At 45.4% G+C, this 14,453-nt stretch overlaps 1 protein-coding gene across 3 annotated transcripts in view; it reads left to right on the top strand.

Moving 5' to 3' along the window:
* DNAJC4 (DnaJ heat shock protein family (Hsp40) member C4) overlaps positions 1-8,438 on the top strand; it is a 301,306-nt gene extending 292,868 nt beyond the window's left edge. For all 3 annotated transcript variants that reach the window (XM_029614759.1, XM_029614757.1, XM_029614760.1), the window contains one exon: positions 7,928-8,438. In XM_029614759.1, the coding sequence (XP_029470619.1) occupies positions 7,928-8,030 (103 nt within the window). In that variant the 3' untranslated portion in view covers positions 8,031-8,438. The remainder of the gene's footprint in view (positions 1-7,927) is intronic.
* The last annotated feature ends 6,015 nt before the right edge of the window (positions 8,439-14,453 follow it).

The following is a 14,453-nucleotide window of genomic DNA, read 5'->3' as shown; positions in this document are numbered from 1 at the left end:
CAACTACGAAAGACGGGCCATCTGTTCGTCCTGCACAGCGGGAAGAATCAAGGTGAAGCGGCCTCGCAGCCCACCATCGCCCGCTGGATTAAAGAAGTTATCAGAGCAGCTTACGTAGAAGCCGGGAAGTCTCCGCCTCTACAAGTCAAGGCTCATTCTACCAGAGCACAAGCGGCATCCTGGGCTGAATCCAGGATGCTGTCGCCTGCAGAAATCTGTAAAGCAGCGACGTGGTCCTCCCTCCATACCTTCTCCAGGTTCTACCATCTGGATGTCCAGGCCAGGGAGGACTCAGCATTTGCGAGGGCGGTACTACATAGTCCTCAGGCAGCCTCCCGCCCAGGCTGGGAGTAAAGCTTTTGTACATCCCATTCGTTCTGAGTCCATCTGGCTACACGCCAGGAAATATTGAGATTACTTACCTGATAATCTCCTTTTCCTTAGTGTAGACAGATGGACTCAGCATACCGCCCAGCTGCCTGTGTACATGGGTTTCACCAATTCAAGGTAAGCCATGTCTTCTGTTCCATAAGAGCGTACACTCTACCTGGTGTCAACGCCTTCCGGTTGGGAATGCTGGCGGTCTCCAGCTACTATCAATCGGTCAGGGGAATCCTGTTTTCACTTTTCACTGAGCGTCAGTACACATTTCCATAACAGCTTTTGCAAGGAAGATTACTGAGTTGTTATGCTTCCTGTGGGGATATATATACCCCCGTGCTGACGTCAGATCCATCTCCAACTGCTAGCACGCGGATACTACCCCATTCGTTCTGAGTCCATCTGTCTACACTAAGGAAAAGGAGATTATCAGGTAAGTAATCTCAACATTGGCCACTGTTGGAAACAGGATACTGGGCTTGATGGACCTTTGGTCTGACCCAGTATGGCATCTTTTTATGTTCTTATGTTCTTAAGGCAACAGCCAAGCAGAGTGATTCAACCATACCCTCATAACCTTCCTTTGCTCATATGTCAACGAATGCCAGGACAACTGTGGACTGCTGAACGCAACAGTACCCATCTTCTTAAGCTGACCTATTCTCTACCTTGGGCCGAATCCTCTCATAATAACCAGTTCAACGCAGCCACGGACTCCTTGCCCTTCCAGTTGCACATTTAACATAAAATGCCACTGCTCGTCTACTCACTAGGACACACATATTGACTGCCCACAACCCGTGAATTCAATATAAGTTAGCTTTTCCTAGCCTGTAGCCAGATGTACTCAGGACCAATGAGTATTGTACTCTTCTGCTAGCAGATGGGAGACGGAGTCAGATTTCAAAGCTGACGTCACTCTAGATATACCCCTGCAGTAACCTCAGCTCTTCAGTATCTTTCCATCTCCTAGCAGATGCAGACACTATCCCACACACTAGAATAGTGTTAAGAATTACAGCAAAGAAGAAACAAAATTTACCTTAAAGAAGGCCGAGTCCTGCTGTCCTACCTAAGAGTTCCTCCCCCAGTCGAGAATTCCTGAGGTGATCTCCGATATCCCTCAGAGCGGTGCTTTGGTCCAGTAGCCGGTTCCCAGCATGGACTTAGACCCCAGTGTGGCTGAAAGGAAGTGGGTGCAGAAACGACCAGGTAAGAAAAAATCTTTAAATTTAGGTCTCCGGTCTTCAGAGCTCGGATTGCCTTACCGAATTCTTCTTCCGGCGAGGTTAAAAGGGAGCACCAATCGGGTTGAGCAGCCTTGGTTGGGCTAGGCCCTGATCTGGTGCAAGGGTCCACACCCGTGGAGATCCTCGGGGGGGGCACCATCTTATGTGCGAGGGTCATCGGCGCCATCTTCCCTTCTCGACCGGTGGTACATGTGGGGCAGGCCAGGCAACTGATGCACCTAGCTTGCACGCGTCCAATACAGAAGCATGCACAGCTGTGCACACAGCTACACACACAGCGGCTCGCACAACTGAGCGCACTCAATGCGCACAACTGAGCGCACCCGTGCGCATAACTACACGCACAGCCGCGTTTACAACTGCATGCATGCAAACACAATGGCACCGGCGCCCAAGAAGGCCAGAAGGCACGCTCTTTGCACAGCCTGCCACATAATAGCTGCGCAGTCTGAATTGGAGTCCTGCCTGTGTCATCATTGCGAAGAAGCCCAGGGGGAACCAAAGCCTGGTCCCTTACTATCGGGGGATGGATCCGGAACTACTACCGATGATAGCTCCCCAGATCTGTGCATCTCTGAGATGGCTTCTCCACAGGAGGGCACCTCTGGGGTCCCTACACCTCTTCCCTCCAGAAGGTCCCATCCCTTTCAGAGCCGACAGACCAAGAGGGGAGCAGGCCCGGGGACAGTCTCCAGCCATGCTCCACAATGAGAATGGGCCAATCCATCCACAGGAAAAGGAGATAGGGAGTCGACTTGCCCTCTTCTACCAAAGATGGGTCGAGATAAGGTCGGACAAATAGGTACTAAACATCATTTGAGAAGGTTACTCTCTGGAGTTCCGCAGCATTCCTCGAGACAAATTTATGATGTCCCCTGCCACTCCCACACCAAGAGACTGGCAGTGGAAAACACTCTAACAAGACTACTCAGCCTGAAGGCAATAACTCCGGTTCCCACACCCCAACAAAATATGGGGTGCTATTCCATCTATTTTATCGTTCCCAAGAAGAAAGGATCATTCCGGCCCATCGTTTATCTCAAGAACGTCAACCATCATCTGTGGGTACTACACTTCTGCATGGAAACTCTTTGCTCCATAATAATGGCAGTATAACCGGGAGAGGTCTTAACCTCCCTGCACCATTCCGAAGCCTACCTTCATATCCTAGTCCATCAGGATCACCAGCGCTTCCTGCGCTTTGTGATCCTGGGTTACCTTTACCAGTCCGAGCGCTACCCTTTGGCCTAGCAACTGCCCCCAGAAGTTTCACCAAAATCATGGTGGTCGTGGCAGCAACACTGAGGAAGGAAGGGATCTTGGTACACCCTTACCTGGACGACTGGCTGATCAGGGCAAAGTGTTCGGAAGAGAGCTGGCAGGTGACCAGCAGAGTCAAGAGCCTACTGCAGGAACTCGGTTGGGTCGTAAACACGGGCAAGAGCAGTCTACAGCCCTCTAAATCTCTAGAGTACCTGGGGGCCCATTTTGACACCAAACAGAACAAAGTCTTCCTCCCTCCCCTGAGGAGAAGGAAGCTGATGCCATGAGTCCTCGGCCTCATGGCATCAACCCTGGAGGTCATCCCATGGGCGGGCCCATATGTGACCGCTCCATCGCTCCTTACTTTCACGATGGAACCCCCTGTCCCAGGACTATTCAATTCGCCTCCAACTACCAGCAATGGTGCATTCTCAGCTCCAGTGGTGGCTACAGGAAGACCACCTAAGCAGAGGAATAAACCTATCCCCACTGAACTGGACCTTGCTCACCACGGATGCGAGCCTGCGATGGTGGGGAGCCCACTGTCAGGAACTGACAGCACAGGGACAATGGAACAAGGAAGAGGCGGAATGGAACATAAACCACCTGGAAGCTCGAGCAGTCAAACTAGCATGCCTGCGATTCAGCTACAGACTCCGAGGCAAAGCGATTCGAGTAGTGTCGGACAATGCGACAACTGTTGCTTACGTCAAACGCAAGGGAGAAACCAGGAGCCAGCAGGTGTCTCTGGAGATAGACCCTCTCATGGCATGGTCAGAGACAAACCTACAAGGGATCTCGGCCTCCCACATCGCAGGAAAACACAACGTCTCAGCAGAGAGAGCCTGGACCCGGGAGAATGGATGCTGCCGACCACAGCCTTCCAACTGATAGTAAATCACTGGGGCCTCACATCCATGGATCTACTGGCCACCCATCTCAGTGCCCAAGTCCCCAGGTTCTTCAGCTGCAGACAAGAGCCACACTCCCAAGGGATCGACGCTCTCGTCCAGACTTGGCCAAAGGAAGACTTACTGTACGCCTACACCCCCATGGCCACTACTGGGCAAGGTCATCCGCAAGATAGTAAAATCTATTGTCAATTCAATGGCATATATTGCTCCAATTTTCAAAAGCCCACTTACACAGGTAAAGTGCATTTATACACTTGGCTGTCCGCGGGAGTATCCCACAGTCCTCGCACCAGGCTTCAAATACTCTCCAGATTCGTATGTATGACAGGGATGTGGAGAACTTACGCGCTCAGAGCAGGGTGTCAATCACGGCCTTTGAGTAACCGCGCTTCTTCAGGCAAGTCCTCTCAAGAGCCAGACCGTAAGAGAGAATCCAGATGGATCTTCGTGGAGAAACAGGTCCTGCCAGAGAAGGTCCCTGTGTGGAGGTAGGCACAGAGTGTTCCCCACAAGGAGTCTTTGATTGTTTGCGTACCATGGTTGTCTTGGCCAGTCCGGGGCCACTAGTAGAACTATCTTTTAACTGTAACATAAAAGGATCACCTCTTATATAAACCAATAAATCTGCCAAAATTATTTGGGGTCATTTTCAAAAGAATGTATGCACTTAAAACTGGGTTTTACATGCATAAATGCCCTTTATACGTGTAAGTGAGCTTTTGAAAATTGCTACAATATATGCTATTGAATTGTCAACAGGTTTTAGGAACATAAGTACACTTTAAAAGGCCTGATTTTCAAAAGCATTTACACATTTAAAACTGGGTTTTACATGTATAAATGCACTTTACCTGTGTAAGTGGGCTTTTGAAAATTGCTGTGATAGCATGTTACATTTACATGTGTAACTCCTTTGAAAATTCACCTGTAATTGGACTTTTGAAAATTGCTATGATATATGCTACGTTTTTGCATGTAAATCCTTTTGAAAATTACCCCAATAATGTGTATGTCTATGAACATGTGTATTTCTATATAGACATGACCACATCATGTAAACACTCTCCTCTCTTAAAAGTCCCTATCGAAGAGAAAGTGGATGGGGAAAGAGGGGATGGAAGTAAGGAAGGAATGGGTAGATGAGAAAGTGTGGAGAAGGTGGAGGAGAGGAAAAGAGAAGGGAATGGAGAGGGGGAAAAGGGGAGGAAAGAAGAAGAGGAAAGAGGGATAGGAAAAAGGAGGGAAAAGGGAGGAAGGGAATGGGAAAAAAAGGAGGGAAAGGAAGGAGAAGGAAGGGGGAAATAGAGGAACACAGGGAAGAGAGATGGGGAGGAAACAAAAGGAAAAAGGGTAGATGTAAGATGGACTCAAGTTTGTAAAGTCCATATCATGTAGGTAGCTTAACCATATCGTGTTTGTGTTTTAATAGGCGTCTGAGAAGCTGGTTATTCTTATATACCCCTGATGCAGGTAGACAGCCGAAACACGTCTATTTGGGTTTATAACTTGAAACTGTATGGTCTGTTAAGGAATTTTCTATATTCTAAACTATTTGATATTTTTCCGTTGGTAAGCAGGCTGAACTAGCCATGATCTGTGGGTGATGTCATCCAGCGAGACTGAACGGACTCGTCTCTCCAAGCATGGTTGTTGCCTCAGGAGTCTCCTCAGTCTTTTTTTTGTCCGAGAACAGTACATACGTGTACTCAGTTTCTGCAGATACTCTTTTTCAAAATTCTTAAAATTTGGGTTTTTTTCATTGTTTTCTTCAATTTTCTACTTTTAATTCTCTTGCTCCTCTGCAGTATCTACAGCAGCAGCTTTGGTTCTACCAAAAAAAAAAAAAAAAGAATGACGGGACTTTTGTCTTTTCAAAATGATAAGAAGACAAGAAGTGCATCTGTGGTAAAGTGCTTTCCTTTAGCAAAGATTATCCTTGCTTCACTCTGGACCATACCCAGGCAAACTGTTATGCCAGTAGATAGATATCATGCGTTCTTAATGCTCCAGGGCATAGAGGAACTGCGAAGTCTCTCAGAAGCCACAATAGATCCTCCTCCCGCACTGCAGCATTGACTACCTCTCCGGAACATGAGTTGAGCAGGAGCTCCTCGAGGACTCCTCCAATAGCCCAAATGGAAGCCACATGGTCGCGTGATACGATCACCCTGCATCAAACTGGAGTCAAATACACAGTGTGTCGAGGCTGCCATACTTGATGCACAGTGGGCCAATGCATGCATCCAATGCACAACAAGCTTCGATACAGGGGAAACTTTGATGCAGGTGAAGTAGAGAAACCCTCGATACACTCAATGCAGAGGACCCATGATGCACTGTTAGACCTCTCAACTGTTCATGTACTTGTATCCGAATAGATTGAGAAGGGCAGATGCCAAATAAATTCTGTCCAATTGGTTAAGCGACTGTATAGTTCATGAGATAAATTTGCATACAAGAAGGCAGTGTATGCAGATCTATCTCAGGCTTATTGATTGTGGATATCCTGAAAACCTGACTGGCAAGATGTGCCCCGAGGACTGGGTTGAGAACCACTGTTATGTGCTGGCTAGCTTAGAGGTTACTGTCTCTGACGAGGCTCATCAAGTGAGAGCCATGGTGACTTCAGTGGCTCATCTGAGAGCCGCTTCCATTGAAAGCATCTGCAAAGCTGCTATTTAGTCATCTATGCACACCACCATATCCCACTACTGTCCTGAAAAGATATTAACTTCAGACAAGCAGTTTTGTGCAGCCTGTTCACACAGTAGTCCACTCTACATCTGGTGGGGCCAGGTTGACATAAGTAAATGTTCTACAGTGCATACTTCAGCTTGGGACTCCCTACGTGTTCTGGCTAATTCATGCTGGTTTGTCGACGAAGAAAGCAAATTTGTTTACCTTTAAATAGGATTCTCTGTAGACAGCAGATAAATTAGCCATACTTAATACCCTCCTGTTTCCTTGGAGAGTTGTCTCTCTTGTCAAGTTAAAGCTCTAGAAGATACTGAGGGGCTCATGAATCAACGTGCGCATGGGAGAATTCCCGCACATGCTCAGTAAAGTCTTTACTAAGCTCTGCGAGCTGGGTCCATGTCAGCACCATCGGTTGACGTCACCTATATATTATGGGTAATTTAACCTGCTGTGTATAGAGAACCCTGTTTGTAGGTAAGCAAACTTGCTTTTTCTACACATAAAACAAGCTTTATGCATAGAAATCTTGATTTCTGCACAAACTTTTTTTTATGGATATAAATTCCGAGTACAGGACCCCACACCATGAACTCCCCATAGACTAACACATGTCCCAGACATTTTACTCCACTTCTGACAAAAAGTTAAATTTTCAGCTTTAAGAAATCATGAGTAAAGTCTATACATTTCTGCATCGGGGACTAATAGCTAATACCTTCATTAACAGGGGATTTAAATGGAGGCGTGCTAATTGGTGTGCACAATTTTACACTGGTTTGTGCACAAACCTTTTTGCTGCTTCAAGAGTAGAGTCTGTGCGCAAAAGCTGTGCGCACAGCCCAGCACACCCTATTATATGGGATCTCAAGGAATTAGTTTATCTCCTGGATTAATTTATTCTAGAATGAATGCTGGATTACGTACATGAGAATGGCATCAGTCAGTCAGGAGCCTGGAGTAATACACCACACTGAGACATCTTCACAAAGCACAAATAAATGTAAACAATTGTTGTGGGTCATATTGATGCCTTTTTAATCACAATGAAGCACTCCAGTCAGTTTATATCGTTCTGTCAAAAGTAGATCCAGATGTTCCAAATTATTTCTCTCTTACACCATTATGTGGAAGACTAATTTCAAATGTTACTCCTCTTTCTTTCTATAAAAACCATAGTTTGGGACCAGCAATGGATATTCGTAGATTTAATCAAATGGTTATACCTAGTGAGATGGGGACATGTTTTGCCTGGTCTGGGACAGCCGAGCCTGTCAGTAACCTTTTCTGCAGCTACCTCCCTGTGTTGCACTAGCATGCTCTGTTACATCTGCGCAGCAGTCCTGGGTCACTGCACTTATCCAAGCACTTTGCCGCCTTGTTTCATCCTCCTTTTTGCTTTCTCCACTTGTCTTCCCTGCTCAGGGCTAATGGTGTGAAGAAGCAACATGAGATTCTACGCCAGAAGCACTCGGAATTTATAGAGCAGCACCGAATCAGGCATGAGAATGATGGTGTGGAGAAGTAATGGTGAGAGAGACTGCTGAATACTTCTGGTGCTTGGCACTGACTGAAAAGGCATTGCCAGGTGGCAGCATGCCAGGCCTGAGAACAGTCACCCTGTGCATTACTGAAGTGAGCTCTCAACACCTCTCTGCTGAATAAATGATCACCCGGAAAGAAATTAAAAATGGTGCCTGGAAAGGAAAACTTGAGCCACAAAAGTGCTAATTCTCCAGGCAACCTGCTCCAGCTGTTAAGTGTGTGAGTGAATGGGACAGTGCCTGACTTACGGGTGCATCCGAGTGTGAGAAAATTAGGAAAGGCATTATGGACAGTGGATCTGGTTGAGACCAATCCATATTCAATGTGGAATGCCCCTCTGTGTCAGGCTTTATGGTTTTAACGTATTATAGATGCACAAACATGAGTAGCATGTGATTTCTGGTACTTGAATTTTTGCACAGAAGTAGGTTGCAAAGATCCAGGAATACAGAGACAGAGAAATATGATAACAAACAAAATTGTGTGAGCCCTGCAGATTAGAAGACTAGAGCAGCACCTTTTCTGGCCCTGTTGTTACCACTGGCTTTCAGATGCAGGTTCTGCTTTCTTCAGTAACTCCAGGAGGCGTCATAAGGATCCAAACTGTTGTACTCTGCTTACCTCTACAACTTGCTGAGATATGCAGAAAACAATCTCAGTTCCAACGGAAATAGAAGGGTTCTTCTAGATGTAAATGATTAAAGGATTTCCCAGATACAGGTTTTCAGGCTGAAAAAAAATGTGCTAGGAAGAGATTTGCCAAAAAAAGAAGACCCATTGTGAATAACTGGAGTGGAGGGAAGGAAGGAGACTCTGCTTTTCCCTCACAGATCAATGAAAGAAATCTCTTGATTAGTTATCCATGCTCTGTTTTGATATCATCCAAGATGAGGTCCCATGGTAATATTATAGAATAATACTATTGGCCTTTCTCAGTTCTTAGCACGTTCATGTAGAGCAGCGGCTCCTGTTCATACGTAAGTAGCATTAAAACACCTATTTTAAGGATATGAGTGTGAGAAATGGAGCTGATAGAGGAAAAGTGACAGAGCTTTTATTAACAGTGGCCCAGTTTTTGAGCTCAGCTTTAATTGAACCTTTAATTTTGGACAACAATCATCTTTTGCCTTCTCTTGGTATGAAGCAAGGATGAGGAGAAGCAGTGGCTGCTTGAATTATTATCGAGGAAGGAACCTGTGCCAAAAATATAGAGAAGCTGGTATACTGTCTTCACTTCATCTGCCAATGGTTGAGTTAGTAATACACCAGGTTCTGATGGCTTTGTAACCTCATATTATTAATCCTGTTATCCCGTTAATGGCAAGAGATCATTTGTTGTGACATTTCCCCCCAAAAATGGCAGATCAAGAGCAAGAGGTCATCTGGGCAGAGCTCAGTGCTGTGTGTGGACGAGATAATTCCAAATGCCCCTGGGCAGATGAATGGAGCCACCATAAGACAAAGATCCTGTGATACGTTTTGCTATGTACTATTTTGGAAATCACATGCATGACTGGCAAAACCAGTTTCATTAGTGAACTGCTAAGAATATTCATTGGTGTAGGCTAGGGAGAAGACATTAGAAAGAGTTCCAGAACCCCATATCAATCATACGTGTCAACCAGGCATGCTCCCCGCTCCATAATGGCATACTAATGCAGAAATACCCAGAGCAGCATTGAAGAGGCACAGTTTCCCACTAGAAATGAATGACTGCGCCCCCCCCCCCCAACCTGACCTGACTACAGAGCTGAGCTGGTTCCCAACACTGCTAGCTAGACTGCAAATACTTTTTTGGTATCTGTAATGACTTCTCTAAAAAGCAAAATGTCCCTTTAAATAGCAGCTTGCAGTGTTTATGAGAATTAGGGTAAGAGACTGGTGTCGAGCTGAGTCCCTTGACCTATTTTTGAGGGAATGCGGTTTCCTAGGTTTCCTATCGTATGCGGACGTACACACCTAGAGTGACATAGTGCCGTGACTGCTTACTCAGTGATGATGTGGCAGCCTCTCTCTTGGTCTGATGGCTCGCACTCCTGCTGGTTAAAAGCGGTAATGATACGTCATCTCACAGTTCTACTACAATGGCTTCACTCATCACCATGTGCTTTCGAGGCTGCAGAATGGAAGAGACCTGGAACTTAAGTAGTGGGTGGGAAGAGGGACTCGCTTGCACTGGTCTGCTGGTGCGACTGTATTGTATTATGTTCCTTACCTTACAGCTTGGCTGAAGGTCCCTCTGTCCTTCCTAGGGTTCGTGCAGAACCAATTGAACCTGGAAGGCAGCACCAGATTCTCTTAAACCACATCATTTTGGTCACTAACTGATAAAACATCAATTACAGAACTCTTTCCCCCAAAATCTCCCACTAGGAAGCCATCAGCAAGTAGTGATTCACATGGAAGGCAAAAGAACCAAAAAAAAAAAGAGGGTAGTTAAAATACCAAAAGTAGCTATTTTGTAAAAAAGCACAGCACAGACAGAAATGGTTGTAAAGTCCAAGGGGTTTCATAAAAGCAGGGTCTAAATAGCATGTTGAGAAAAGCCATTCAGTCAAATCAATCATTCACAGGGATTCAGGGTAAGAACCAAAATCTAACTCATTTTGGAAACTAGGACTGCATATTGCTTTAAATAATAAAGCGCTCTAGGGTGGTGTTTCAAACACAGCATCTTATGTTTAGAAGAGGGTTTCTAAGATCCCAGAGCCTGCATCAACTGCAACCAATCAGGGCCAGGGCAAGAGCATTTGGCTTCCTAGGCGAGTCCTTGGTTATGCACCCCCCTCCCTCATCTTACCTCTAGCACAGTCCTCCCTCCTACCAGTGGTAGTGGCTCGGAACAGTGCTCCCTTCTTTGACAGTATTAGATCTGGCACAGCCACCCTCTAGGCCTTGATCTAATAGGATTTTGCCACCTCCAAAAGCTTTGGCGCTCTAGGTGACATAGTTTGCCTAAAGGAAGCACTGGCCCTGCAACCAATTGACACCAGAAGAGTGATATACTCTCTCTGTCTCTCTCTCGTTAGCTTCTAAGGCTGTATTTATTTTGAAGGATGCTGCCACAGCTGAAGATTTACTGTACTCCTGGCAGGTGGCGATGTGCTATATCAATTCCAAAATTGTAATATTCCCTTGCAAGCAGCCATCCCTGGCAGTGTTACAAATAGCATTTTACATACTGGTGAAAAGTCTCCAGTTTTGTACTGAAACTCACTGGCCCCTGAAGGCTGAAAGATTACCCGGCTGTGAAGGCAAGCAGCAGGTTACCATGGCTGGAGGCCTCAGGTAGGGCTCTGAGGAAGTGAGCGGTAGCTTTCCCGTCTCGCTGTGCTGTGCCAAAAAACAGATAGCCCTGTGGCAAAAGCTTCATATGAAAACCTCATACATGTCTCATACTGACCTTGCCCAGTTTGAGCCCTCCTGCCGTCTCTACACCACCAGCTTTCCAAACTGAAATCAATCATGTCCCCCTCAGGACCTTGCTTCATACAAAGTTTGTTGCAGCTAAGTGCACTCATTTAAAACTTATACGGGGGGGGGGGGGAAAGGCCAACACAGGTATCTTTTGAAAAAGTGCCAAATTTGAACTCCTCCTGTACCTTCCCAAGTCACCAACTTTAAAAACTCTAAACATCTGATTTCCAGCCATTTCAAAGTTATAAGGGTTGGAAGGGAGGAGAAGGGAAACACAAACCACAACACAGACAGGCAGTACAATCTCTCTAATCAGTTTTGCATAGAATGGAGACTAAACAATACAATTAATGAAAAGATCCATTTTCAAAGGAGAAAGTTCTCTTTTTGAAAGCAGTCTAGAATCTCATATAAAGCTGAATACTTTTTAGTACCATTAATCTTTAAGAACTATCAGTAATATTTGTAAATGTATATCTATTTATTTATTTACTTATTTTTACAAACGTCTATTCTGCTGAACCGCAAATCTCAGCAGAGTACAAAATACATACATGATATTGAACAGCAATAGTAAATAAGGAGGAAAAGCTACCGAAAACCTGAAAGGTAGGAGGCGGAAGGAGTCCGGTCAGTCAAGGAAGGCCAGGGTAAGCAAATAAGATTTTAGCAGCTCCCTAAAACAAAGCAGGATCTAAATCCACTCTGTTTTCCAGCAGGAACTGTTGGCTGTCTTTACTGCTTTTCTCTCTTTTTAGTGCTCTTAGAGGAAGTGTTTGTTCTTCATCTAACTCCCATTTTTGGCAGGGATAAAACGGATTACAGATGCCCTGCAGTCAGCCTCTATGGTATAACATGCAGACCTGTCCGTCTTCTTTTCCAATCCCCTTCCCTTCTCCCTCACTTTGCTGTCTCTGGCTACTGCCAGGCAGGCCTGTGCTGCTGAGTCTGGGGAATTAACTGATCGGTAAGGGTAGCCAGCGGCACATGCAGGTCTACAGGGCACAGACTGAGGTCAGCTCTGTAAGTAGCCTACGTTTGAGATTGAATTCTATTAGTTTTATTACATTTAACATTCTGCCTTTCTATTTAATAGCACAAGATAGAGTCAATAAAAAAGTAAAATTAAACATTGAGAGTTCAATATTCAAAGGTTTGTCTGGATACATTTTGAGTTACAAAATCCGAGATTTGAATATATCTTTCTGCTGTCTGGCTAAATTTGTCTAAGCAACTCATGACCCTCAGAATTTATCCATGTAAAAAGGAAGTGTGGTTAAATTTTAGTCACTGAGCACTTAGATTTAGCACTGGGTAGGTCTGGTCTAAAAAATACCTGTCCTAAAGTTATCTGGATAACTTGGTATACTCAGCAGAAGGCTTACCCAGGCGCGTTTCACTGAAAAATCAGATAACTTTTCCACTCAGCCACTTGCAGAGAGGGATTTAGGAATTTAACCCCCCCGAGCAGGAGGTGTAAGGCACAGCAGATCAGGCATAGAGTCTGTGGCAGAAACTGGAAAAATCTGAAGCACAGTAACATTTCCATCTTTTACTTTATAAAATGTAAGTAATTTTCCAGCCTTGTTTGTGTCTGTATAATGTTTGTTGTTTTTTTTTTTTTTTAATTGGATGAGGAAAAGGGATCTTAAGTATTAATACATGAAGGAGATCTCAGGGACGGGGAAGGTGAGAGGACCAGGGAGGGGGAGACGAAAGGAGAAGGACTAGGAATGGGGTGTGGAGAAGATAAAAGGACAGGGGATAGGAGAGAGGAGTATGAGATTGAAAGAGGACTGGAGGTGGGAGGAGAGGTAGAAAGCACTAGGGATGGGGAAGATCAAGGAAAGAGGGACAATCAGGATTGTGGGATGAGAGGAAAAGAGAGAGAAGGAGGGTGGTTCTGGGATTGAGAAAGGGGAAAGAGAGTATTTGGCGAGAAGGGAGAGGGAAGATCCAGGATCCGGGGGATAGAATCTGAGATCAAGGGAGAGAGAAACTGAATTGCAGTGGGTGGGTGGAAGGGAGAAGGAGAGGAGGCAGATATCCCCACTATGCTCTGGTCCCGCTCTCCCTTACAACTCTTCTCAATCTGACACATGCACGCCAGCATTAATCATCTTTCTCACACACACACACAAACACTTCCCCCCATCTGAACCACTCTCATTCTCAGCCTAACCCCAGTGATCCCCATTCAGCCTCTCCTAATCTTACCAAACGATGCCCCTTTGCTCTCTGTGCTCCAGACTCACGCTGCTCCCATGTTGTTCCCTGCATGCTACCTGAGAAGGGAGAGGCTGGATCAGAAGCAGAGGGCTGTTCTCTGCTGAGCAAAATTCAACACATCTGGAAAGCAGTAAATCTTCAGCCAGCCTGCTACTCCCCCCAGATTTTTGCCGCGCTAGGCACAGGCCTAGTGTCCCTATTGACAAATCCAGGCCTGACTACTTGCTGAATATTGACCTCATGGTAAATAACAAATTGCATTGAACATGAACAGAAACAAAGAACAGATACTAGTAATCAAATTGTTAGTAAAACAAAGGGCTGCTTATGAAATATATTTCTAATCTCGAGTAGGAGTATCCTATTCAGGGACAAAATGCCATACGTATAGGCTTGGATAAATAACCAGGTCTTATTTTTCTTTCAGAAGGAAAGGTAGCAGGATTCCAGGCATAGCCCTAGAGGAATCGAATTCCAGAGTTTAGATGCAAAACAATATTTGTTGCCTGGTATAATGCCATCTCCAGCCCTTTTCTTGGCTTGTGTGACCTGGATTGGTTCTTGGACCCATACGTTCTTAGGCTCGCCATTTCTGAAAAAAAACTGAGAAAGACCACAGCAGTTGACTTCCAATGCTCCTAGATATAATTGCGATGGAGAAGGTACAGAGAAGGGCTACCAAAATGATAAAGGGAATGGAACAACTCCCCTATGAGGAAAGACTAAAGAGGTTAGGACTTTTCAGCTGGGAGAAGAGACG

Source organism: Rhinatrema bivittatum, chromosome 8 (assembly GCF_901001135.1).
Source record: "Rhinatrema bivittatum chromosome 8, aRhiBiv1.1, whole genome shotgun sequence".
NCBI classification, from domain to species: Eukaryota; Metazoa; Chordata; class Amphibia; order Gymnophiona; family Rhinatrematidae; genus Rhinatrema; species Rhinatrema bivittatum.
This window is presented reverse-complemented; position numbering and strand designations above follow the sequence as displayed.